The sequence below is a fragment of the Bufo bufo genome, chromosome 3 (assembly GCF_905171765.1).
Source record: "Bufo bufo chromosome 3, aBufBuf1.1, whole genome shotgun sequence".
NCBI classification, from domain to species: Eukaryota; Metazoa; Chordata; class Amphibia; order Anura; family Bufonidae; genus Bufo; species Bufo bufo.
In genome coordinates this window covers 693,384,888-693,411,473 of record NC_053391.1, presented here as the reverse complement: position 1 = coordinate 693,411,473, position 26,586 = coordinate 693,384,888, and the positions used below count along the sequence as shown (strand labels likewise).

At 44.7% G+C, this 26,586-nt stretch overlaps 1 protein-coding gene across 3 annotated transcripts in view; it reads left to right on the top strand.

The window, feature by feature from the left end:
* Nucleotides 1–26,586, top strand: part of PDE2A (phosphodiesterase 2A) — a 426,878-nt gene that overhangs the window by 188,722 nt on the left and 211,570 nt on the right. For all 3 annotated transcript variants that reach the window (XM_040426563.1, XM_040426562.1, XM_040426564.1), the window contains 2 exons: nt 6,649–6,738; nt 22,258–22,346. In XM_040426563.1, the coding sequence (XP_040282497.1) occupies nt 6,649–6,738; nt 22,258–22,346 (179 nt within the window). The remainder of the gene's footprint in view (nt 1–6,648; nt 6,739–22,257; nt 22,347–26,586) is intronic.

Here is a 26,586-nt window from a genome sequence, read left to right as displayed (position 1 = left end):
CTGACAGCGATCACAGGCCGTACCGCCGTCTATAGGAGGTAGATACACTGACAGTGATCACAGGCCGCACCGCCGTCTATAGGAGGTAGATACACTGACAGTGATCACAGGCCGCACCGCCGTCTATAGGAGGTAGATACACTGACAGTGATCACAGGCCGCACCGCCATCTATAGGAGGTAGATACACTGACAGTGATCACAGGCCGCACCGCCGTCTATAGGAGGTAGATACACTGACAGTGATCACAGGCTGCACCGCCGTCTATAGGAGGTAGATACACTGACAGTGATCACAGGCCGCACCGCCGTCTATAGGAGGTAGATACACTGACAGCGATCACAGGCCGCACTGCCGTCTATAGGAGGTAGATACACTGACAGTGATCACAGGCCGCACCACCGTCTACAGGAGGTAGATACACTGACAGCGATCACAGGCCGCACCGCCGTCTATAGGAGGTAGATACACTGACAGCGATCACAGGCCGCACCGCCGTCTATAGGAGGTAGATACACTGACAGTGATCACAGGCCGCACCGCTGTCTATAGGAGGTAGATACACTGACAGTGATCACAGGCCGCACCGCCGTCTATAGGAGGTAGATACACTGACAGTGATCACAGGCCGCACCGCCGTCTATAGGAGGTAGATACACTGACAGCGATCACAGGCCGCACCGCCGTCTATAGGAGGTAGATACACTGACAGTGATCACAGGCCGCACCGCCGTCTATAGGAGGTAGATACACTGACGGTGACCACAGGCCGCACCGCCGTCTATAGGAGGTAGATACACTGACGGCGATCACAGGCCGCACCGCCGTCTATAGGAGGTAGATACACTGACAGCGATCACAGGCCGCACCGCCGTCTATAGGAGGTAGATACACTGACAGTGACCACAGGCCGCACCGCCGTCTATAGGAGGTAGATACACTGACAGTGATCACAGGCCGCACCGCCATCTATAGGAGGTAGATACACTGACAGTGACCACAGGCCGCACCGCCGTCTATAGGAGGTAGATACACTGACAGTGATTACAGGCCGCACCGCCGTCTATAGGAGGTAGATACACTGACAGCGATCACAGGCCGCACCGCCGTCTATAGGAGGTAGATACACTGACAGTGATCACAGGCCGCACAGCCATCTATAGGAGGTAGATACACTGACAGCGACCACAGGCTGCACCGCCATCTATAGGAGGTAGATACACTGACAGTGATCACAGGCCGCACCGCCGTCTATAGGAGGTATATACACTGACGGTGACCACAGGCCGCACCGCCATCTATAGGAGGTAGATACACTGACAGCGATCACAGGCCGCACCGCCGTCTATAGGAGGTAGATACACTGACGGTGATCACAGGCCGCACCGCCGTCTATACACTGCGTGCAGAATTATTAGGCAAATGAGTATTTTGACCACATCATCCTCTTTATGCATGTTGTCTTACTCCAAGCTGTATAGGCTCGAAAGCCTACTACCAATTAAGCATATTAGGTGATGTGCATCTCTGTAATGAGAAGGGGTGTGGTCTAATGACATCAACACCCTATATTAGGTGTGCATAATTATTAGGCAACTTCCTTTCCTTTGGCAAAATGGGTCAAAAGAAGGACTTGACAGGCTCAGAAAAGTCAAAAATAGTGAGATATCTTGCAGAGGGATGCAGCACTCTTAAAATTGCAAAGCTTCTGAAGCGTGATCATCGAACAATCAAGCGTTTCATTCAAAATAGTCAACAGGGTCGCAAGAAGCGTGTGGAAAAACCAAGGCGCAAAATAACTGCCCATGAACTGAGAAAAGTCAAGCGTGCAGCTGCCAAGATGCCACTTGCCACCAGTTTGGCCATATTTCAGAGCTGCAACATCACTGGAGTGCCCAAAAGCACAAGGTGTGCAATACTCAGAGACATGGCCAAGGTAAGAAAGGCTGAAAGACGACCACCACTGAACAAGACACACAAGCTGAAACGTCAAGACTGGGCCAAGAAATATCTCAAGACTGATTTTTCTAAGGTTTTATGGACTGATGAAATGAGAGTGAGTCTTGATGGGCCAGATGGATGGGCCCGTGGCTGGATTGGTAAAGGGCAGAGAGCTCCAGTCCGACTCAGACGCCAGCAAGGTGGAGGTGGAGTACTGGTTTGGGCTGGTATCATCAAAGATGAGCTTGTGGGGCCTTTTCGGGTTGAGGATGGAGTCAAGCCTAACTCCCAGTCCTACTGCCAGTTTCTGGAAGACACCTTCTTCAAGCAGTGGTACAGGAAGAAGTCTGCATCCTTCAAGAAAAACATGATTTTCATGCAGGACAATGCTCCATCACACGCGTCCAAGTACTCCACAGCGTGGCTGGCAAGAAAGGGTATAAAAGAAGAAAATCTAATGACATGGCCTCCTTGTTCACCTGATCTGAACCCCATTGAGAACCTGTGGTCCATCATCAAATGTGAGATTTACAAGGAGGGAAAACAGTTCACCTCTCTGAACAGTGTCTGGGAGGCTGTGGTTGCTGCTGCACGCAATGTTGATGGTGAACAGATCAAAACACTGACAGAATCCATGGATGGCAGGCTTTTGAGTGTCCTTGCAAAGAAAGGTGGCTATATTGGTCACTGATTTGTTTTTGTTTTGTTTTTGAATGTCAGAAATGTATATTTGTGAATGTTGAGATGTTATATTGGTTTCACTGGTAAAAATAAATAATTGAAATGGGTATATATTTGTTTTTTGTTAAGTTGCCTAATAATTATGCACAGTAATAGTCACCTGCACACACAGATATCCCCCTAAAATAGCTAAAACTAAAAACAAACTAAAAACTACTTCCAAAAATATTCAGCTTTGATATTAATGAGTTTTTTGGGTTCATTGAGAACATGGTTGTTGTTCAATAATAAAATTAATCCTCAAAAATACAACTTGCCTAATAATTCTGCACTCCCTGTAGGAGGTAGATACACTGACAGTGATCACAGGCCGCACCGCCGTCTATAGGAGGTAGATACACTGACAGTGATCACAGGCCGCACCGCCGTCTATAGGAGGTAGATACACTGACAGTGATCACAGGCCGCACCGCCGTCTATAGGAGGTAGATACACTGACGGTGATCACAGGCCGCACCGCCGTCTATAGGAGGTAGATACACTGACAGTGATCACAGGCTGCACTGTCTATAGGAGGTAGATACACTGACGGTGATCACAGGCCGCACCGCCATCTATAGGAGGTAGATACACTGACAGTGATCACAGGCCGCACCGCCGTCTATAGGAGGTAGATACACTGACGGTGATCACAGGCCGCACCGCCGTCTATAGGAGGTAGATACACTGACGGTGATCACAGGCCGCACCGCCGTCTATAGGAGGTAGATACACTGACAGTGATCACAGGCCGCACTGTCTATAGGAGGTAGATACACTGACAGTGATCACAGGCCGCACCGCCGTCTATAGGGGGTAGATACACTGACAGTGATCACAGGCCGCACTGTCTATAGGAGGTAGATACACTGACAGTGACCACAGGCCGCACCGCCGTCTATAGGAGGTAGATACACTGACAGTGATCACAGGCCGCACCGCCGTCTATAGGAGGTAGATACACTGACAGTGATCACAGGCCGCACCGCCATCTATAGGAGGTAGATACACTGACAGTGATCACAGGCCGCACCGCCGTCTATAGAAGGTAGATACACTGACAGTGATCACAGGCCGCACCGCCATCTATAGGAGGTAGATACACTGACAGTGATCACAGGCCGCACCGCCGTCTATAGGAGGTAGATACACTGACAGTGATCACAGGCCGCACCGCCGTCTATAGGAGGTAGATACACTGACAGTGATCACAGGCCGCACCGCCGTCTATAGGAGGTAGATACACTGACAGCGATCACAGGCCGCACCGCCGTCTATAGGAGGTAGATACACTGACAGCGATCACAGGCCGCACCGCCGTCTATAGGAGGTAGATACACTGACAGTGATCACAGGCCGCACCGCCGTCTATAGGAGGTAGATACACTGACAGTGATCACAGGCCGCACCGCCGTCTATAGGAGGTAGATACACTGACAGTGATCACAGGCCGCACCGCCGTCTATAGGAGGTAGATACACTGACAGTGATCACAGGCCGCACCGCTGTCTATAGGAGGTAGATACACTGACAGTGATCACAGGCCGCACCGCTGTCTATAGGAGGTAGATACACTGACAGTGATCACAGGCCGCACCGCAGTCTATAGGAGGCGGATACACTGACAGTGATCACAGGCCGCACCGCCGTCTATAGGAGGTAGATACACTGACGGTGATCACAGGCCGCACCGCCGTCTATAGGAGGTAGATACACTGACGGCGATCACAGGCCGCACCGCCGTCTATAGGAGGTAGATACACTGACGGTGATCACAGGCCGCACCGCCGTCTATAGGAGGTAGATACACTGACAGCGATCACAGGCCGTACCGCTGTCTATAGGAGGTAGATACACTGACAGCGATCACAGGCCGCACCGCCATCTATAGGAGGTAGATACACTGACAGTGATCACAGGCCGCACCGCCGTCTATAGGAGGTAGATACACTGACAGTGATCACAGGCCGCACCGCCGTCTATAGGAGGTAGATACACTGACAGTGATCACAGGCCGCACCGCCATCTATAGGAGGTAGATACACTGACAGTGATCACAGGCCGCACCGCCGTCTATAGAAGGTAGATACACTGACAGTGATCACAGGCCGCACCGCCATCTATAGGAGGTAGATACACTGACAGTGATCACAGGCCGCACCGCCGTCTATAGGAGGTAGATACACTGACAGCGATCACAGGCCGCACCGCCGTCTATAGGAGGTAGATACACTGACAGCGATCACAGGCCGCACCGCCGTCTATAGGAGGTAGATACACTGACAGCGACCACAGGCCGCACCGCCGTCTATAGGAGGTAGATACACTGACAGTGATCACAGGCCGCACCGCCGTCTATAGGAGGTAGATACACTGACAGTGATCACAGGCCGCACCGCCGTCTATAGGAGGTAGATACACTGACAGTGATCACAGGCCGCACCGCCGTCTATAGGAGGTAGATACACTGACAGTGATCACAGGCCGCACCGCTGTCTATAGGAGGTAGATACACTGACAGTGATCACAGGCCGCACCGCCGTCTATAGGAGGTAGATACACTGACGGTGATCACAGGCCGCACCGCCGTCTATAGGAGGTAGATACACTGACGGCGATCACAGGCCGCACCGCCGTCTATAGGAGGTAGATACACTGACGGTGATCACAGGCCGCACCGCCGTCTATAGGAGGTAGATACACTGACAGCGATCACAGGCCGCACTGCCGTCTATAGGAGGTAGATACACTGACAGCGATCACAGGCCGCACTGCCGTCTATAGGAGGTAGATACACTGACAGCGATCACAGGCCGTACCGCTGTCTATAGGAGGTAGATACACTGACAGTGACCACAGGCCGCACCGCCGTCTATAGGAGGTAGATACACTGCCGTCCGCCGACTATGAGGCCACCAGCTTCAATGTACACAGATGATAAGGGACCACAATTACAATGTGTGTAGATGACAGGATGTAGAGGTGCAATGTTCTGCAGATCTTTAGAGTGTTCAGTGATGTAATATTCTGCAGGTTTTATCATGTGACGGTATTATGTTATATTAGTCTGCAGAGACGGGGGGTCGGAGGCTCCTGTCCGCTGTATTTCGGCATCATCTCTCGGATCTGATAAATACGGCTGAGAATGAACAATGTTTTCAGTAAATTGGATTCCGTGTCGGCGGCGCCCGCTGCACGCGCTGCTGTAGTCGGCGCCATCTGTTTGTTGCAGATATGATACAACGAATGAAACGGAGCCGCACAATCTATAGGATAGGTATAGATATCTGGGCAGGTGTGACACGGAGGCGGGCGTCCGCTGGGCGGGGGAGGGGGGGACTTTCATAGTTATTTTCATCTCATATTTTATTAGAAGCAAAAATTGAAATTCTGAGAATTATAATGGGAAATAAAATACCCTTAGAAGATACATTGTGTTCTCTTCCTGCACTGAACGTTGGCTGTTATTATTACGCAGATTTTCCATTTTATTTCCTGTGTATTGGTTATTACAGTTATTATTATAACTTAAAGGGCCGGCTATCATTCCTATATAAATAATAATTAAACTTTACTAGTCGTTGTGCTTCTTTTCCTCACCCTTGTCAAGATCTCTGCTTGCTTGTCTCAGAACATTCTCGATCCCACCGAGAAGCTAAAACCTACCCTTCTCACAGCTGAAGGTTTGGTACAATGCATCAGTATAGACGATCCTCTGTGGAGTAAACACATCATAATAACCACAAATCTCTCTCTTGTCCTGAGAGTTTGTTACAATGTATCACTGCAGAGATAATGTATTAGTCTGGAATCAAGGCTGTTTACTCCAGAGGATTGTCTGTACCCGATGCAATTGTAACAAACCCTCAGCCAGGACGCATTACTTTCCACCCCTTTGTATTGTTTGGGTGTCAGAATAGATTACCTGGGGGTGATGCCTTGTTTAACCTGCACTTATCCTCACTCTTCTGTCTTCTCTCCCGCCAGGACGCTTTGCTGACTCTCGGTTCCGCCATCGACATCCCCTGCCTCCGCGACGCCATCAAAGATGCCGTTACTTCTGTTTTGCCAAAAGTGGTAAGTACTGCACGAGGAGCAACAGAAACCAGAGATACTAACTGAACAGAAAGATAAGGGCTCATGCACACGACCTTGTGTATTTTGCGGTCCGCAAAAAACGTATCCGCAAAAAATACGGATGCGGAACGGAACAGCTGGCCCCTAATAGAACAGTCCTATCCTTGTCCGTAATGCGGACAATAATAGGACATGTTCTATTTTTTTGTGGAACGGAAATACGAAAACGGAATGCACACGGAGTTACTTCCGTTTTTTTTGCGGACCCATTAAAGTGAATGGTTCCGCATATGGTCTGCAAAAAATAAACGGAACAGACAAGGAAAGAAAATACATTTGTGTGCATAAGCCCTAAGGCAACGTCCTGCAAGACATCTCCAATCACAGCCAGCATTACACTCCAGAGCTGAACTCCGAATTCTCATTTTTTTGTAGAAAAGTCAGCAAATTTGTGGATAATTAACACCAGCAGCTTGGCGGAGCTCCTATCATTCTCAATCAAATCATATTGTTAGTGGCGTAAACATTAATCGCACAGCAGGACCAGAGCGCGGCAAAAACGTTGATATCCCAACTCGACTCCAATTCAGCTCTGACACCCCAGACGTGGGAACGTTTGGCTCATCAACTAATTAAAGCAGACATAAAAGAAAAATAGACGTTTCTGTCTGCCAGAAGGCAGGGGACATTCCCATGTCTGGGGAGTCAGAGCTCCAATGGGATTATGAAAGGTGAGTAAATACTACATCCTCTCCGAGGTTCTAAAATAGAAACAAAGGGGTTCCGTACCTGTGATGGTAAGAACGGCATCTACAGTTGCAAGAAAAAGTATGTGAACCCTTTGGAAGGATATGGATTTCTGCACAAATTGGTCATAAAATGTGATCTGATCTTTATCTAAATCACAACAATAGACAATCACAATCTGCTGAAACTAATAACACACAAAGAGTTAAATGTTACCATGTTTTTATTGAGCACACCATGTAAACATTCACAGTGCAGGTGGAAAAAGTATGTGAACCCTTTGGAATGATATGGATTTCTGCACAAATTGGACATAAAATGTGATCTGATCTTCATCTAAGTCACAACAATAGACAATCACAGTCTGCTGAAACTAATAACACACAAAGAGTTAAATGTTACCATGTTTTTATTGAACACACCATGTAAACATTCACAGTGCAGGTGGAAGAAGTATGTGAACCCTTGGATTTAATAACTGGTTGAACCTCCTTTGGCAGCAATAACTTCCACCAAACGTTTCCTGTAGTTGCAGATCAGACGTGCACAACGGTCAGGAGTAATTCTTGACCTTTCCTCTTTACAGAACTGTTTCAGCAATATTCTTGGGATGTCTGGTGTGAATCGCTTTCTTGAGGTCATGCCACAGCATCTCAATCGGGTTGAGGTCAGGACTCTGACTGGGCCACTCCAGAAGGCGGATTTTCTTCTGTTTAAGCCATTCTGTTGTTGATTTACTTCTATGCTTTGGGTCGTTGTCCTGTTGCAACATCCATCTTCTGTTGAGCTTCAGCTGGTGGACATATGGTCTTAAGTTCTCCTGCAAAATGTCTTGATAAACTTGGGAATTCATTTTTCCTTCGATGATAGCAATCCGTCCAGGCCCTGACGCAGCAAAGTAGCCCCAAACCATGATGCCCCCACCACCATACCTCACAGTTGGGATGAGGTTTTGATGTTGGTGTGCTGTTCCTCTTTTTCTCCACACAAAGTGTTGTGTGTTTCTTCCAAACAACTCAACTTTGGTCTCATCTGTCCACAGAATATTTTGCCAGTACTGCTGTGGAACATCCAGGTGCTCTTGTGCAAACTGTAAACGTGCAGCAATGTTTCTTTTGGACAGCAGTGGCTTCCTCTGTGGTATCCTCCCATGAAATCCATTGTTGTTTAGTGTTTTACGTATGGTAGATTCGTTAACAGGGATGTTAGCATATGCCAGAGACTTTTGTAAGTCTTTAGCTGACACTCTAGGATTCTTCTTCACCTCATTGAGCAGTCTGCGCTGTGCTCTTGCAGTCATCGTTACAGGACGGGCACTCCTAGGGAGAGTAGCAGCAGTGCTGAACTTTCTCCATTTATAGACAATTAGTCTTACCGTGGACTGATGAACAGCAAGGCTTTTGGAAATACTTTTATAACCCTTTCCAGCTTTATGCAAGTCAACAATTCTTAATCGTAGGTCTTCTGAGAGCTCTTTTGTGTGAGGCATCATTCACATCAGGCAATGCTTCTTGTGAAAAGCAAACCCAGAACTAGTGTGTGTTTTTTATGGGGCAGGGCAGCTGTAACCAACACCTCCAATCTCATCTCATTGATTGGACTCCAGTTGGCTGACACCTCACTCCAATTAGCTCTTGGAGATGTCATTAGTCTAGGGGTTCACATACTTTTTCCTCCTGCACTGTGAATGTTTAGATGGTGTGTTCAATAAAAACATGGTAACATGTAATTCTTTGTGTGTTATTAGTTTAAGCAGACTGTGATTGTCTATTGTTGTGACTTAGATGAAGATCAGATCACATTTTATGACCAATTTGTGCAGAAATCCAGATCATTCCAAAGGGTTCACATACTTTTTCTTGCAACTGTACATGTTGAAGGTCCATGTGGGACAAACCTCGAGATCGGTAAAGGTGAGACTAAATGAGCATCGGTCTGTAATCAGGACGGACAGCAGCTTAAGAGCAGGAGACCCGAAAAATCTCCTCCTATATAGACATAATATATGTGATCTGAGGTGGACAATACTAAAGAGGTCACGTGGACTGAGAACACTCTGATGGAGACGTCGCTGCTACAGAGAGAAGTAGATTGGACGCTTTGAGCATGAAAGGGTTAAATGAGAATTGTAACTTTAATGTGTTTTTATAGGACAATGTTTTGGAATAAGAGGCTTATATAATGATGATTAGCAAGCTGGCACGCATGACATCGGGGGCAGACCCCCGAAATGTAGCTACACGCTTGACAAAGAGGGCGGACCCCCGAAATGTAGCTACATGCTTGACAAAGAGGGCGGACCCCCGAAATGTAGTTACATGCTTGATAAAGGGGGCGGACCCTCAAAATGTAGTTACATGCTTGACAAAGGGGCCGGACCCTCAAAATGTAGTTACATGCTTGACAAAGAGGGCGGACCCCCGAAATGTAGCTACATGCTTGACAAAGAGGGCGGACCCCCGAAATGTAGTTACATGCTTGATAAAGGGGGCGGACCCTCAAAATGTAGTTACATGCTTGACAAAGGGGCCGGACCCTCAAAATGTAGTTACATGCTTGACAAAGAGGGTGGACCCCCGAAATGTAGCTACATGCTTGACAAAGAGGGCGGACCCCCGAAATGTAGCTACATGCTTGACAAAGAGGGCGGAGCCCCGAAATGTAGTTACATGCTTGACAAAGAGGGCGGACCCTCAAAATGTAGTTACATGCTTGACAAAGAGGGCGGACCCCCGAAATGTAGCTACATGCTTGACAAAGAGGGCGGACCCTCAAAATGTAGTTACATGCTTGACAAAGAGGGCGGACCCCCGAAATGTAGCTACATGCTTCACAAAGAGGGTGGACCCCTGAAATGTAGCTACATGCTTGACAAAGAGGGCGGACCCCCGAAATGTAGCTACATGCTTCACAAAGAGGGCGGACCCCGAAATGTAGTTACATGCTTGACAAAGAGGGCGGACCCCTGAAATGTAGCTACATGCTTCACAAAGAGGGCGGACCCCGAAATGTAGTTACATGCTTGACAAAGAGGGTGGACCCCTGAAATGTAGCTACATGCTTGACAAAGAGGGCGGACCCCCGAAATGTAGCTACATGCTTGACAAAGAGGGCGGACCCCCGAAATGTAGCTACATGCTTGACAAAGAGGGCGGACCCCCGAAATGTAGCTACATGCTTCACAAAGAGGGCGGACCCCCGAAATGTAGCTACATGCTTGACAAAGGTGGCGGTACCCTACTATTTTCCCCCTGGTTACAATGGCTGCTGAGGCGACCTCACCTCCACCGTCTGAACCCCGGCTCCACACAGTTCTTCTTATCATTGTGCGGTCGTCCATGCTTTCTTATCATCATGAGAGGAGTGATCATCCTGTTGCTTCCTTCTTGCCGATCTCTCGCCAGATTGTTAATTACTTACGTTGTGTGAATGAGGACGGTAAAACATTTATGAGAACAACTCGTCTTCTGGGACTCGTCGTATGAAAGCAGACTGTGTGATCGGAGAGACGTCCTTTGTAGACTCCCCGGGGCATCGTGCTCTGCCATGAACCTGAATTTGGAATTAGCCACGTGCCCACCAAAGGCTGCCTGCACCCAAAACAGCCGTTTCCCTATTTGGTTGGGGGGGGGGGCGTAGGGGGATGCACGGACCGCCTGCAAGTGCTGAGCTCAGGATATTCACCTGCCCCAATAGCACAGATACCGTTTCCACATGGCCGGGCCCTTCTCTCCGCATCCCCAGGTGTCAGGTTTAGAAGAAGTAGGTGGAACAGAACCTTTGTTGTGTCCTAGATTATGGCAGCGGCGCGTCGCTCAGCGCCTGTCCTAGATTTAGACTTTGAGATGATAGTCGGATGAATACAGTAAAATTCCATCAAACTGGCGTTAATGGGATGAGACCCTCCTCCATCGTACCACCAATTACATTACATGATACCCCATATGGACACAGAGGGATCGGCTCCTGTTGGTACAGGCTGCTGCATGGCATCACCGGCATGCTAAGGAAACGGTGGCCAAACATGACGTCAAGCTCAGCGGACTCACCCAGCCATGTCATGTCTGCCGATTGAGGTTCATACCCTGTCCTGGTTCTCGTTCACTGTGCTATTGTTTCTGGTTTGACTCCATATTTTTCACTTCTGCCTTGGATTGCTCTTCTGGTACCTGTTGTTTTTCTCCTGGCTCTGAACATTGCTTCCATTCCTGACTACGCTCCCCTTTCATACTGTGACCATCTTGTCTTCTGGCCTGTCACATTCTGATTGATCTCCTGACTCTGACCCTTGGCTATGTTCCCGATCTTGCTACTTCTCTAATAAGTCCATATCTCCTTATGAGGCTTTCAGGTTCTGTTATATGGCTGGATGGACAGTGAACCCAATGATTTTGGGTCTGTTCATCTTCACCATGAAATAAATTATTGGTTTTATGGTCCAGTGTTGATATATTCTTTGGTTTGACCAGTCTGTTGCCGTTCTCATTTATGTCTGATGTCTCATAACTCTCGCTAGGATTCCAGGCCTCAAATTTTGTCTTGTTCCTGACCTTGACCTTGGATATTCTTCCTGTCTTGGATTGCTCTTCTTGTTTCTGTTGTTCTTCTCCTAGCTCTGACCTCCATTCCTGACTATGCTCCTATCTCATCCACTGACCCATCACATTCTGATAGATCTTCTGACTCTGATTCTTGGCTCTGTTCCTGATCTCGCTACTCCTCCAATCTGTGATGAGTCTGGGGACTGCAACCTAGGAATCTTGATACAGTAAAGTCCATATCTCCCTATGAGGGTTACAGGCTCTGTTAAAAATGCTGGATGGACCACGAACCTCCAAGATTTTGAGACCCTGTGTCTTCACCATAAAGTATAATATTGGTTTTATGGTCCAGTGTGACATATTCTTTGACTTGACATCTGTCTGATGTGTCTTCACTCTCACTAGGACTCCAGCCCTAGATTTTTGTCTTGGCTCCAGCACCTTAAAAACTGCTTGTCCTTGACTTTGCCTCTTGTGATCCTTCTTAACCAAGTTCAGAACTCAAACTCATCTCATCTGACAATATCCCAGATATTATCCCGAGATACTGAATCTATGGCTATAGTCCTGATCTTATAGTCTACTGATATTACTGTTACCTTCGTCACCCCTATACAATATACCACGGTGTGGATGCCTACAGGAGACCAGCTACAGAAGCCTCAGGATGAGAGCAGTGATTTTCCAGTTTGGTGCCTGGCGCTGGGGATTTGGTTGAAGCAGCGGGTGGTTAGCGCTGAACACATCAGATGGTTGATCTGCAGATGGCCAAGCTGAGAAGAAGAGAATGTGCTGTTCCCAGAGTCATCGCATTTTATCAGAGAAGTTTATTGAGCATGAAATTGGGATCAACTGTGTGTCAGAGGATGGAGGAAGCTGATGATGATGTGCCGCAGATGGAGGGGCATTCAGTTCGCCATTAAGGAGACTGTTCAGCCTGGAAGAAAAATAAACTTTGTCTGATCATCAGAGGTGACCTAAAGTGTGGAAGTGTCCAAGATCACCTGACAACCTGTCACCTGACAACCTCCAAGTTATACAAAGTCAAACATTGTCTACCATGGTGTAAGGTGTTAGTGTGTGATTATCCTGTACCCCAAGTGTCATTATCCTGTACCCCAAGTGTCATTATCCTGTACCCCAAGTGTCATTATCCTGTACCCCAAGTGTCAGTGTCCTTATCCTGTACCCCAAGTGTCAGTGTCATTATCCTGTACCCCAAGTGTCATTATCATGTACCCCAAATGTCAGTGTCCTTATCCTGTACCCCAAGTGTCAGTGTCATTATCCTGTACCCCAAGTGTCAGTGTCATTATCCTGTACCCCAAGTGTCAGTGACATTATCCTGTACCCAAAGTGTCATTATCATGTACCCCAAATGTCAGTGTCATTATCCTGTACCCCAAGTGTCAGTGTCATTATCCTGTACCCCAAGTGTCAGTGTCATTATCCTGTACCCCAAGTGTCAGTGTCATTATCCTGTACCCAAAGTGTCATTATCATGTACCCCAAATGTCAGTGTCATTATCCTGTACCCCAAGTGTCAGTTTCATTATCCTGTACCCCAAGTGTCAGTGTCATTATCCTGTACCCCAAGTGTCAGTGTCATTATCCTGTACCCAAAGTGTCAGTGTCATTATCCTGTACCCCGAGTGTCAGTGTCATTATCCTGTACCCCAAGTGTCAGTGTCATTATCCTGTACCCCAAGTGTCATTATCCTGTACCCCAAGTGTCAGCGTCATTATCCTGTACCCCAAGTGTCAGTGTCATTATCCTGTACCCCAAGTGTCAGTGTCATTATCCTGTACCCCGAGTGTCAGTGTCATTATCCTGTACCCCAAGTGTCAGTGTCATTATCCTGTACCCCAACTGTCAGTGTCATTATCCTGTACCCCGTGTCAGTGTCATTATCCTGTACCCCGAGTGTCAGTGTCATTATCCTGTACCCCAAGTGTCAGTGTCATTATCCTGTACCCCGAGTGTCAGTGTCATTATCCTGTACCTCAAGTGTCAGTGTCATCATCCTGTACCCCAAGTGTCAGTGTCATTATCCTGTACCCCAAGTGTCAGTGTCATTATCCTGTACCCCAAGTGTCAGTGTCATTATCCTGTACCCCGAGTGTCAGTGTCATTATCCTGTACCCCCCGAGTGTCAGTGTTATTATCCTGTACCCCAAGTGTCAGTGTCATTATCCTGTACCCCAAGTGTCAGCGTGTCATTATCCTGTACCCCGAGTGTCAGTGTCATTATCCTGTACCCCCCGAGTGTCAGTGTCATCATCCTGTACCCCAAGTGTCAGTGTCATTATCCTGTACCCCAAGTGTCAGTGTCATTATCCTGTACCCCAAGTGTCAGTGTCATTATCCTGTACCCCGAGTGTCAGCGTCATTATCCTGTACCCCAAGTGTCAGTGTCATCATCCTGTACCCCAAGTGTCAGTGTCATTATCCTGTACCCCGAGTGTCAGTGTCATTATCCTGTACCCCCCGAGTGTCAGTGTCATCATCCTGTACCCCAAGTGTCAGTGTCATTATCCTGTACCCCAAGTGTCAGTGTCATTATCCTGTACCCCAAGTGTCAGTGTCATTATCCTGTACCCCGAGTGTCAGCGTCATCATCCTGTACCCCAAGTGTCAGTGTCATCATCCTGTACCCCAAGTGTCAGTGTCATTATCCTGTACCCCAAGTGTCAGTGTCATTATCCTGTACCCCAAGTGTCAGTGTCATTATCCTGTACCCCGAGTGTCAGTGTCATTATCCTGTACCCCAAGTGTCAGTGTCATTATCCTGTACCCCAAGTGTCAGTGTCATTATCCTGTACCCCGAGTGTCAGTGTCATTATCCTGTACCCCAAGTGTCAGTGTCATTATCCTGTACCCCAAGTGTCAGTGTCATTATCCTGTACCCCGAGTGTCAGTGTCATTGTCCTGTACCCCAAGTGTCAGTGTCATTATCCTGTACCCCCAAGTGTCAGTGTCATTATCCTGTACCCCAAGTGTCAGTGTCCTTATCCTGTACCCCGAGTGTCAGCGTCATTATCCTGTACCCCAAGTGTCAGTGTCATTATCCTGTACCCCGAGTGTCAGTGTCATTATCCTGTACCCCAAGTGTCAGCGTGTCATTATCCTGTACCCCAAGTGTCAGCGTGTCATTATATCATACTCAAACTATCCAGAAGAATCACCTCTTTGAGTCTTTTGCTCCCCCTGTACATGTGAGGATCCAGTGGTTTCCTTTTTGTTATTCTCTGGGCCTCAGCTGATACATCATTTGTTAGTCATGGGAAGAGTAGACTACATCACCCATTATTGGGGTAACCAGGATATAGATATATGGAGAGGTCGGATATCTCCCGATACACAGCTACAGATTTAGGACCTTCAGGACCTTGGATAAGGACGTCCTATGTAGGATGATTACAGCTTCTACAAGGTGATGGACGTTCTGACCCAGGATTCAGTCATATCAGAGATGATGGGGGAAGGATGAGTATCCTAATGTCTTGAGTTGGCATTAGCAGGATATAACACTGTGTGGACTTCTGATCTGAAAGCATTTTTCATGATTTTAGAAAATTCAGCACCTTGGAGAGGGACAGGAGATGACAGAACCCAAAGGACGTTCACACTTTTTCAACCCTGTGACTGTTGTGATGCATCTGAAATAGAAATGGAGCCCTTTACCCTCCGCCATGTGTTATTCCAGACCCTCTTCCCTTCCTTAGTTGGTGACTTGAAGACAATTTTCCTCCTGTATGATGCACAATGATGAGTTGTTAATGTATGGACCATAGATCTGCGTTTAGTCCTCACTACGTCAGCTATATAACCACGCAGAAGAGGAGGGGGGTCTTGACTGGTGGTTTATGGAAGGCAGAGGGCATAGGATCCCACCAAAAAATGGACAACTGAAAATAGAGACCTATCCTGGCTGGTCACGGTATCGAGGACCATTCAGCACCAGGGACAGGGACACCACAATGAAACAGTGGAGAGCGGTCTCCGACATTGACCCGCAACCAGTAGTTCTGTGTCTGTCTACGTCACGTGGAGGAGCCCACTGCCTTATCAGTAACTGGTGTACAGGATATTGGAAAAGGAAGGATATTTCTGGACTTGATGTCCAATAACTGCATGAAGCCATCTCATTAATTTCCTTGGAGAAGAGACCAAGAGAAACAAATGAGCTTAACCCAAGTCCAAATCAATCGTGTCCACAAGTTGTTCCTTACTTATCAGAAGATAATAAGGCAAATTCAATCACCTTCTGATCCAACGTATTGAACCTAAGTCCTCAGTGAACTGTCAACCAGACGTCGGTGGGATGTCCACACGTCTGGAGGACACACACACACAAAGTGATGGAGGAATTGTAGGTTCTTGATGTGGCCATATCAATTGCATCCAGCAGTGACCACATTCTCACTCTAGTGCCCCCTACTGGTCTTCTTGAACTTTATTGTCTTACCGCAAGGCACTACCTGATGATGTTAGTTTGATGGAATCCTATGTATAATGAGTTTCCTCCTCTGATGACATGGTCTATGAGACCTCATTCCAGTGTCGTCCTTCAGGTTACCTATGCTATGTTCTTCATACTGTTGTATAGATGCTGCTATAGTGGATGGAGTATACCATGTGGGCACAATTATAGGGATGCCATGATAGCATAGGCACTACTGATTCCTGCTGTTGACATTGACTTGCTTCTTGTCTTGTCCTTCTGGTTGACCTTCAGCCTTACAGTTCCCATTCTTGGCTTTTCCTTAATACTTCTGTAGTTGCCTACAGCCATAGCAGCCTCACCAGCACTCCATTCACACCTCCTGCACTGTCCTTCAATTCTTACAAGTTCTGTAAATAACCAGAGGACAATCACCTGGATGTTCCTTCAAGCAACGTCCTTACTTCCTATAAAGATATAAGTGAATACCAAGGCAAATTATGGAGTAGGTTATATGGAATATCATTGTGCAAATCATGACACAAATTACTGTGCAGATCATGGTGAAAATCATGATGCAGATTTAGGTGGAGCTCATGCTGCTGATTATGGTGTAGATCATGGTGCAAATTATGTTGCAAACCGTGCAAATCATAGCGCAGATCATGATGCAAATCTTGGTGCAGAGTACTGTGCAAATCACAAGATGCCCAGATTGTAGTGCAGACCGTGGTGCGGATCATGGTACTGGTTATAGTGAAGGCCATGGTGGAAATCTTGCTGCAAATTATGGTTCAGATCATGATCCAATTAAGAGTACCAATTGTAGAGCAAATTGTGGTGCAGATCAACGTGGACATCATGATGCCACATATGGTGCAGATCATGAGGAAGCTCATGGGGCTCTGTTTGCACTTCATTCACTTCCATCATTGGTCCTCAGGATTCCTATGTACTCTGTGAGATAGCAGAGGACACTGACCTGGAAACAGCAGCCAATTTATTACTGCCTTGAAAGAGTTACAGGTGATTAACAGGGCAAATTGTAATGCAGATCATGGTGAGAATCATGGTGCAGACCTTGGTTTAAATCATAGTGCAGACCATGGTGTAAATCATAACGCAGACCATGGTGCAAATCATAGAGCAGACCATGGTGCAAATCATAGTGCAGACCATGGTGCAAATCATAGTGCAGACCATGGTGCAAATCATAACACAGACCATGGTGCAAATCATAACACAGACCATGGTGCAAATCATAGTGCAGACCATGGTGCAAATCATAGTGCAGACTATGGGGCAAATCATAGTGCAGACCATGGTGCAAATCATAGTTCAGACCATGGTGCAAATCATAGTTCAGACCATGGTGCAAATCATAGTGCAGACCATGGTGCAAATCATAGTGCAGACTATGGGGCAAATCATAGTGCAGACTATGGTGCAAATCATAGTTCAGACCATGGTGCAAATCATAGAGCAGACCATGGTGCAAATCATAGTGCAGATCATGGTGAGAATCATAGTGCAGACCATGGTGCAAATCATAACGCAGACCATGGTGCAAATCATAGAGCAGACCATGGTGCAAATCATAATGCAGACCATGGTGCAAATCATAGTGCAGACCATGGTGCAAATCATAACGCAGACCATGGTGCAAATCATAGAGCAGACTATGGGGCAAATCATAGAGCAGACCATGGAGAAAATCATAGAGCAGACTATGGGGCAAATCATAACGCAGACCATGGTGCAAATCATAGAGCAGACTATGGGGCAAATCATAGAGCAGACCATGGAGAAAATCATAGAGCAGACTATGGGGCAAATCATAACGCAGACCATGGTGCAAATCATAGAGCAGACTATGGGGCAAATCATAGAGCAGACCATGGTGCAAATCATAGTGCAGACCATGGTGCAAATCATAGTGCAGACCATGGTGCAAATCATAACGCAGACTATGGGGCAAATCATAGTGCAGACCATGGTGCAAATCATAGAGCAGACCATGGTGCAAATCATAGGGCAGACTATGGGGCAAATCATAACGCAGACCATAGTGCAAATCATAGTGCAGACCATGGTGCAAATCATAGAGCAGACCATGGTGCAAATCATAGAGCAGACCATGGTGCAAATCATAGTGCAGACCATGGTGCAAATCATAACGCAGACCATGGTGCAAATCATAGAGCAGACCTGAGGCAAATCATTTAGCAGCCTATGGGGCAAATCATAACGCAGACCATGGTGCAAATCATAGAGCAGACTATGGGGCAAATCATAGAGCAGACCATGGAGAAAATCATAGACCAGACAATTTTGGGCAAATCATAACGCAGACCATGGTGCAAATCATAGAGCAGACTATGGGGCAAATCATAGAGCAGACCATGGTGCAAATCATAGTGCAGATCATGGTGAGAATCATAGTGCAGACCATGGTGCAAATCATAACGCAGACCATGGTGCAAATCATAGAGCAGACCATGGTGCAAATCATAATGCAGACCATGGTGCAAATCATAGTGCAGACCATGGTGCAAATCATAACGCAGACCATGGTGCAAATCATAGAGCAGACTATGGGGCAAATCATAGAGCAGACCATGGAGAAAATCATAGAGCAGACTATGGGGCAAATCATAACGCAGACCATGGTGCAAATCATAGAGCAGACTATGGGGCAAATCATAGAGCAGACCATGGAGAAAATCATAGAGCAGACTATGGGGCAAATCATAACGCAGACCATGGTGCAAATCATAGAGCAGACTATGGGGCAAATCATAGAGCAGACCATGGTGCAAATCATAGTGCAGACCATGGTGCAAATCATAGTGCAGACCATGGTGCAAATCATAACGCAGACTATGGGGCAAATCATAGTGCAGACCATGGTGCAAATCATAGAGCAGACCATGGTGCAAATCATAGGGCAGACTATGGGGCAAATCATAACGCAGACCATAGTGCAAATCATAGTGCAGACCATGGTGCAAATCATAGAGCAGACCATGGTGCAAATCATAGAGCAGACCATGGTGCAAATCATAGTGCAGACCATGGTGCAAATCATAACGCAGACCATGGTGCAAATCATAGAGCAGACCTGAGGCAAATCATTTAGCAGCCTATGGGGCAAATCATAACGCAGACCATGGTGCAAATCATAGAGCAGACTATGGGGCAAATCATAGAGCAGACCATGGAGAAAATCATAGACCAGACAATTTTGGGCAAATCATAACGCAGACCATGGTGCAAATCATAGAGCAGACTATGGGGCAAATCATAGAGCAGACCATGGTGCAAATCATAGTGCAGACCATGGTGCAAATCATAGTGCAGACCATGGTGCAAATCATAACGCAGACTATAGGGCAAATCATAGTGCAGACCATGGTGCAAATCATAGAGCAGACTATGGGGCAAATCATAACGCAGACCATAGTGCAAATCATAGTGCAGACCATGGTGCAAATCATAGAGCAGACCATGGTGCAAATCATAGTGCAGACCATGGTGCAAATCTTCGCACAGACCATGGTGCAAATCATAGAGCAGACCATGGTGCAAATCATAGAGCAGACTATGGTGCAAATCATAGAGCAGACCATGGTGCAAATCATAGTGCGGATCATGGTGCAAATCATAGTGCGGATCATGGTGCAAATCATAGAGCAGACCATGGTGCAAATCATAGAGCAGACTATGGTGCAAATCATAGAGCAGACCATGGTGCAAATCATAGTGCAGACCATGGTGCAAATCATAGAGCAGACCATGGTGCAAATCATAGTGCAGACCATGGAGAAAATCATAGAGCAGACCTGAGGCAAATCATAGCGCAGACCATGGTCCAAATCATAACTGTCACGGTCCCTCCTGTGACAGAGGTGAGAAGATCGGATGGACTTGCTGCACATGAGGCTATCTGACAGGTCTCTCTGTTTTCCTCTATGTATGTTGTTGTTTGGCAGGATCTCACCTCTCCTCAGGTGCCGCTCGTTATCAGTGATGAGGCTCTATTTAGATCCGCCTCACACTGCTGACCATGCGGTTGATTGTTTCTGCTTGGAGTTGCTAGTGCTGGTTTGTCTTGGATCTCCTGCTTCTCCATACATCTCTAAGCTAAGTACTTGTTTCTTATTATCTGGAGTGTGTTGTTTCTAGGCCTCAGGGAGACGCAGGTTCCTTCATTCTGGAAGGAACCAGCCGTCTCAGCCCCTGCTACCTATCCTAGGGCTCGTCAGTTTTAGCAGGGCTTTAGGTATCCGGTGTATGAGTATTTCCACCATCAGGATCTGCTCATACTGGCAGGAGTTAGGGAAAGGCCTAGGGATTACTAGGAGGTCACCATCCCTCTTCCTTAGCTTTTGAGGCCTAGATTGTTGTCTATTTGTTGTGGTGTGTATTTGGTGTTTTCCCTTCCCCTTAACCTGTGACAATAATGCAGACCATGGTGCAAATCATAGAGCAGACCATGGTGGAAATCATAGAGCAGACCATGGTGCAAATCATAGAGCAGACCATGGTGGAAATCATAGTGCAGACCATGGTGGAAATCATAGAGCAGACCATGGTGCAAATCATAGAGCAGACCATGGTGGAAATCATAGAGCAGACCATGGTGCAAATCATAGTGCAGACCATGGTGGAAATCATAGAGCAGACCATGGTGCAAATCATAGAGCAGTCCTATGGTGCAAATCATAGTGAAGACCATTGTGCAAATCATAGAGTAGTCCTATGGTGCAAATCAGAGAGCATACCATGGTCTAGATCATGGTGCAAATCATAGCGAAGACCATGGTGCAAATCATAGAGAAGACCATGGTGCAAATCATAGAGCAGTCCTATGGTGCAAATCATAGAGCAGTGCTATGGTGCAAATCATAGAGCAGACCATGGTGCAAATCATAGAGCAGACCATGGTGCAAATGTGCAAATCATAGTGAAGACCATGGTGCAAATCATAGAGCAGACCATGGTGCAAATCATAGAGCAGACCATGGTGCAAATCATAGAGCAGTCCTATGGTGCAAATCATAGTTCAGATCATGGTGCAAAACATAGAGCAGACCATGGTGCAAATCATAGAGCAGACTACGGTGCAAATCATAACGCAGACCATAGTGCAAATCATAGTGAAGACCATGGTGCAAATCATAGAGTAGTCCTTGGTTTAAATCATAGTGCAGACTTTGTGCACATAATAGTTCAGACCATGGTGCAAATCATAGAGCAAATCATAGTGCAGACCATGGTCTAAATCATAGTGCGGATCATGGTCTAAATCATAGTGCGGATCATGGTGCAAATCATAGCGAAGACCATGGTGCAAATCATAGTTCAGACCATGGTGCAAATCATAGAGCAGACCATGGTGCAAATCATAGAGCAGACCATGGTGCAAATCATAGAGCAGACCATGGTGCAAATCATAGTGAAGACCATGGGGCAAATCATATAGCAAATCATAGAGCAGATCATAGTGAAAATCATAAAGCAAAACAGTGCAGACTAAAATTCAAATCATGGTGCACAGGATCCGCTACAAGGTTCAGTTATGGTGGGACCAGATGTCATTGCAAAGAGAGAAGAAGAGAGCAGAAGTCTCGTCTCCATTTCCTCCACTTTGGCTGTCCTAACATACTTGTCGCATGTTTGGGGTCCACGAGTCTGCGCCCCTTGACCTGTTCTGTGTATAATGTGAGGATCAGCAGCCCCTCCCCCGCTGCCCCGCACCGCTCACCATGACCTCTGTATTTCAGGACAATGCCTTTATCTACCTGCTGGACGCCGACAGCCGGTTGGTGTGCGATGACCCGTACCACGAGCTGCCACAGGAAGGAAAACTCAGGTAAGAAGACCCCGAGATGATGAGGATGTAGTGGAGGAGAGGGCTGACCAGGGGGTGAATAGTAATGTATTAGTGACAGACATGCTGTGTGGGGCTATATAAAGTCCTGTATACCGCCATATGGAGAGGTGTGATGTCATATGGTGGTATACTGATGAATGACTTCATGCTGGGGGTTACGGTATTTATTTCGACTTCCCGTCGCATTGACTCTAAGTAATACAATTAAGATAGCAGCCCTTTTCTAGGACATGGCAGCCCCCAGGCGAGCTCTAGTGAGGCGTCTCTCAGCGGCTCCCGTACGGGTCCATGTTATTATCTCTCAGGATGAGATCCGTCCCAGGTTGTCAGACTCGGCAGAGGGATGGTCTGCGAGTAATTCACAGCTGTGGCTGCGTGTCATTATCACCTGTGACAGCTGCTCCCAGCAGTTATTATACCACTGAGGAGCACCCTCCACACACTGACGGCAGAGCGCCGGGGCTTCTGCGTCAGTCTCCTCATGGAATGGAGCTATAGAAATCTACCGCAAGCACATCTAACCTAAAAAACTACACTGTAAAAGGAGGTAAAGATGAGCGTGAGGGAGAGGAACGTGAGACGCTTATCACATCAACAAACCAGGAGTATGTCTATGTACGAAATAAGGGAACCAGAACCTTATCTACAGGTCACACAAGACATAAAGGAACCGCATCAACTGAATGTCGCACTATTGTACACAAGAGCAGTATTATAGTAGTTATATTCTTGTACATAGGAGGTAGTATTATAGTAGTTATATTCCTGTACATAGGAGACAGTATTATAGTAGTTATATTCTTGTACATAGGAGCAGTATTATAGTAGTTATATTCTTGTACATAGGAGGCAGTATTATAGTAGTTATATTCTTGTACATAGGAGCAGTATTATAGTAGTTATATTCCTGTACATAGGAGCAGTATTATAGTAGTTATATTCTTGTACATAGGAGGCAGTATTATAGTAGTTATATTCTTGTACATAGAGCAGTATTATAGTAGTTATATTCCTGTACATAGGAGACAGTATTATAGTAGTTATATTCTTGTACATAGGAGCAGTATTATAGTAGATATTATTCTTGTACATAGGAGCAGTATTATAGTAGTTATATTCTTGTACATAGGAGGCAGTATTATAGTAGTTATATTCTTGTACATAGGAGCAGTATTATAGTAGTTATATTCTTGTACATAGGAGCAGTATTATAGTAGTTATATTCCTGTACATAGGAGCAGTATTATAGTAGTTATATTCTTGTACATAGGAGCAGTATTATAGTAGTTATATTCTTGTACATAGGAGCAGTATTATAGTAGTTATATTCCTGTACATAGGAGCAGTATTATAGTAGTTATATTCTTGTACATAGGAGCAGTATTATAGTAGTTATATTCTTGTACATAGGAGCAGTATTATAGTAGTTATATTCTTGTACATAGGAGCAGTATTATAGTAGTTATATTCTTGTACATAGGAGCAGTATTATAGTAGTTATATTCCTGTACATAGGAGCAGTATTATAGTAGTTATATTCTTGTACATAGGAGCAGTATTATAGTAGTTATATTCTTGTACATAGGAGCAGTATTATAGTAGTTATATTCTTGTACATAGGAGGCAGTATTATAGTAGTTATATTCTTGTATATAGGAGCAGTATTATAGTAGTTATATTCTTGTATATAGGAGCAGTTTTATAGTAGTTATATTCTTGTACATAGGAGGCAGTATTATAGTAGTTATATTCTTGTACATAGGAGGCAGTATTATAGTAGTTATATTCTTGTACATAGGAGCAGTATTATAGTAGTTATATTCTTGTACATAGGAGGCAGTATTATAGTAGTTATATTCTTGTACATAGGAGCAGTATTATAGTAGTTATATTCTTGTACATAGGAGCAGTATTATAGTAGTTATATTCTTGTACATATGAGCAGTATTATAGTAGTTATATTCTTGTACATAGGAGGCAGTATTATAGTAGTTATATTCTTGTACATAGGAGGCAGTATTATAGTAGTTATATTCTTGTATATAGGAGCAGTATTATAGCAGTTATATTCTTGTACATAGGAGCAGTATTATAGCAGTTATATTCTTGTACATAGGAGCAGTATTATAGTAGTTATATACTTGTACATAGGAGGCAGTATTATAGTAGTTATATTCTTGTACATAGGAGCAGTATTATAGTAGTTATTTTCTTGTACATAGGAGCAGTATTATAGTAGGTATATTCTTGTTCATAGGAGCAGTATTATAGTAGTTATATTCTTGTACATAGGAGCAGTATTATAGTAGTTATATTCTTGTAATAGGAGCAGTATTATAGTAGTTATATTCTGTACATAGGAGCAGTATTATAGTAGTTATATTATTGTACATAGGAGCAGTATTATAGTAGTTATATTCTTGTATATAGGAGCAGTATTATAGTAGTTATATTCTTGTACATAGGAGCAGTATTATAGTGTTATATTCTTGGACATAGGAGCAGTATTATAGTAGTTATTTCTTGGACATAGGAGCAGTATTATAGTAAGTTATATTCTTGTACATAGAAGCTGTATTATAGCAGTTATATTCTTGTACATAGGAGCAGTATTATAGCAGTTATATTCTTGTACATAGGAGCAGTATTATAGTAGTTAAATACTTGTACATAGGAGGCGTATTATAGTAGTTATATTCTTGTACATAGGAGCAGTATTATAGTAGTTATTTTCTTGTACATAGGAGCAGTATTATAGTAGTTATATTCTTGTACATAGGAGCAGTATTATAGTAGTTATATTCTTGTACATAGGAGCAGTATTATAGTAGTTATATCTTGTACATAGGAGCAGTATTATAGTAGTTATATTCTTGTACATAGGAGCAGTATTATAGTAGTTATATTATTGTACATAGGAGCAGTATTATAGTAGTTATATTCTTGTATATAGGAGCAGTATTATAGTAGTTATATTCTTGTACATAGGGAGCAGTATTATAGTAGTTATATTCTTGGAATAGGAGCAGTATTATAGTAGTTATATTCTTGGACATAGGAGCAGTATTATAGTAGTTATATTCTTGTACATAGGAGCAGTATTATAGTAGTTATATTCTTGTACATAGGAGCAGTATTATAGCAGTTATATTCTTGTACATAGGAGCAGTATTATAGTAGTTATATTCTTGTACATAGGAGGCCAGTATTATAGTAGTTATATTCTTGTACATAGGAGCGTATTATAGTAGTTATATTCCTGTACATAGGAGCAGTATTATAGTAGTTATATTCTTGTACATAGGAGCAGTATTATAGTAGTTATATTCCTGTACATAGGAGCAGTATTATAGTAGTTATATTCTTGTAACCTAGGAGCAGTATTATAGTAGTTATATTCTTGTACATAGGAGCAGTATTATAGTAGTTATATTCTTGTACATAGGAGCAGTATTATAGTAGTTATATTCCCTGTACATAGGAGCAGTATTATAGTAGTTATATTCTTGTACATAGGAGCAGCTATTATAGTAGTTATATTCTTGTACATAGGAGCAGATTATATGTAGTTATATTCTTGTACATAGGAGCAGTATTATAGTAGTTATATTCTTGTACATAGGAGGCAGTATTTATAGTAGTTATATTCTTGTACATAGGAGGTAGTATTATAGTAGTTTATTTCCTGTACATAGGAGGGCAGTATTATAGTAGTTAATATTCTTGTACATAGGAGGTAGTATTATAGTAGTTATATTCCTGTACATAGGAGGCAGTATTTATAGTAGTTATATTCCTGTACATAGGAGGCAGTATTATAGTAGTTATATTCTTGTACATAGGAGCAGTATTATAGTAGTTATATTCTTGTACATAGGAGGCAGTATTTAGGTAGTTATATTCTTGTACATAGGAGGCAGTATTATAGTAGTTATATTCTTGTACATAGGAGCAGTATTATAGTAGTTATATTCTTGTACATAGGAGCCAGTATTATAGTAGTTATATTCTTGTACATAGGAGCAGTATTATAGTAGTTATATTCTTGTAACATATGAGCAGTATTATAGTAGTTATATTCTTGTACATAGGAGCAGTATTATAGAGTTATATTCTTGTACATAGGAGGCAAGTATTATAGTAGTTAATTCTTGTACATAGGAGGCAGTAATATAGTAGTTATATTCTTGTACATAGAAGCAGTATTATAAGCAGTTAT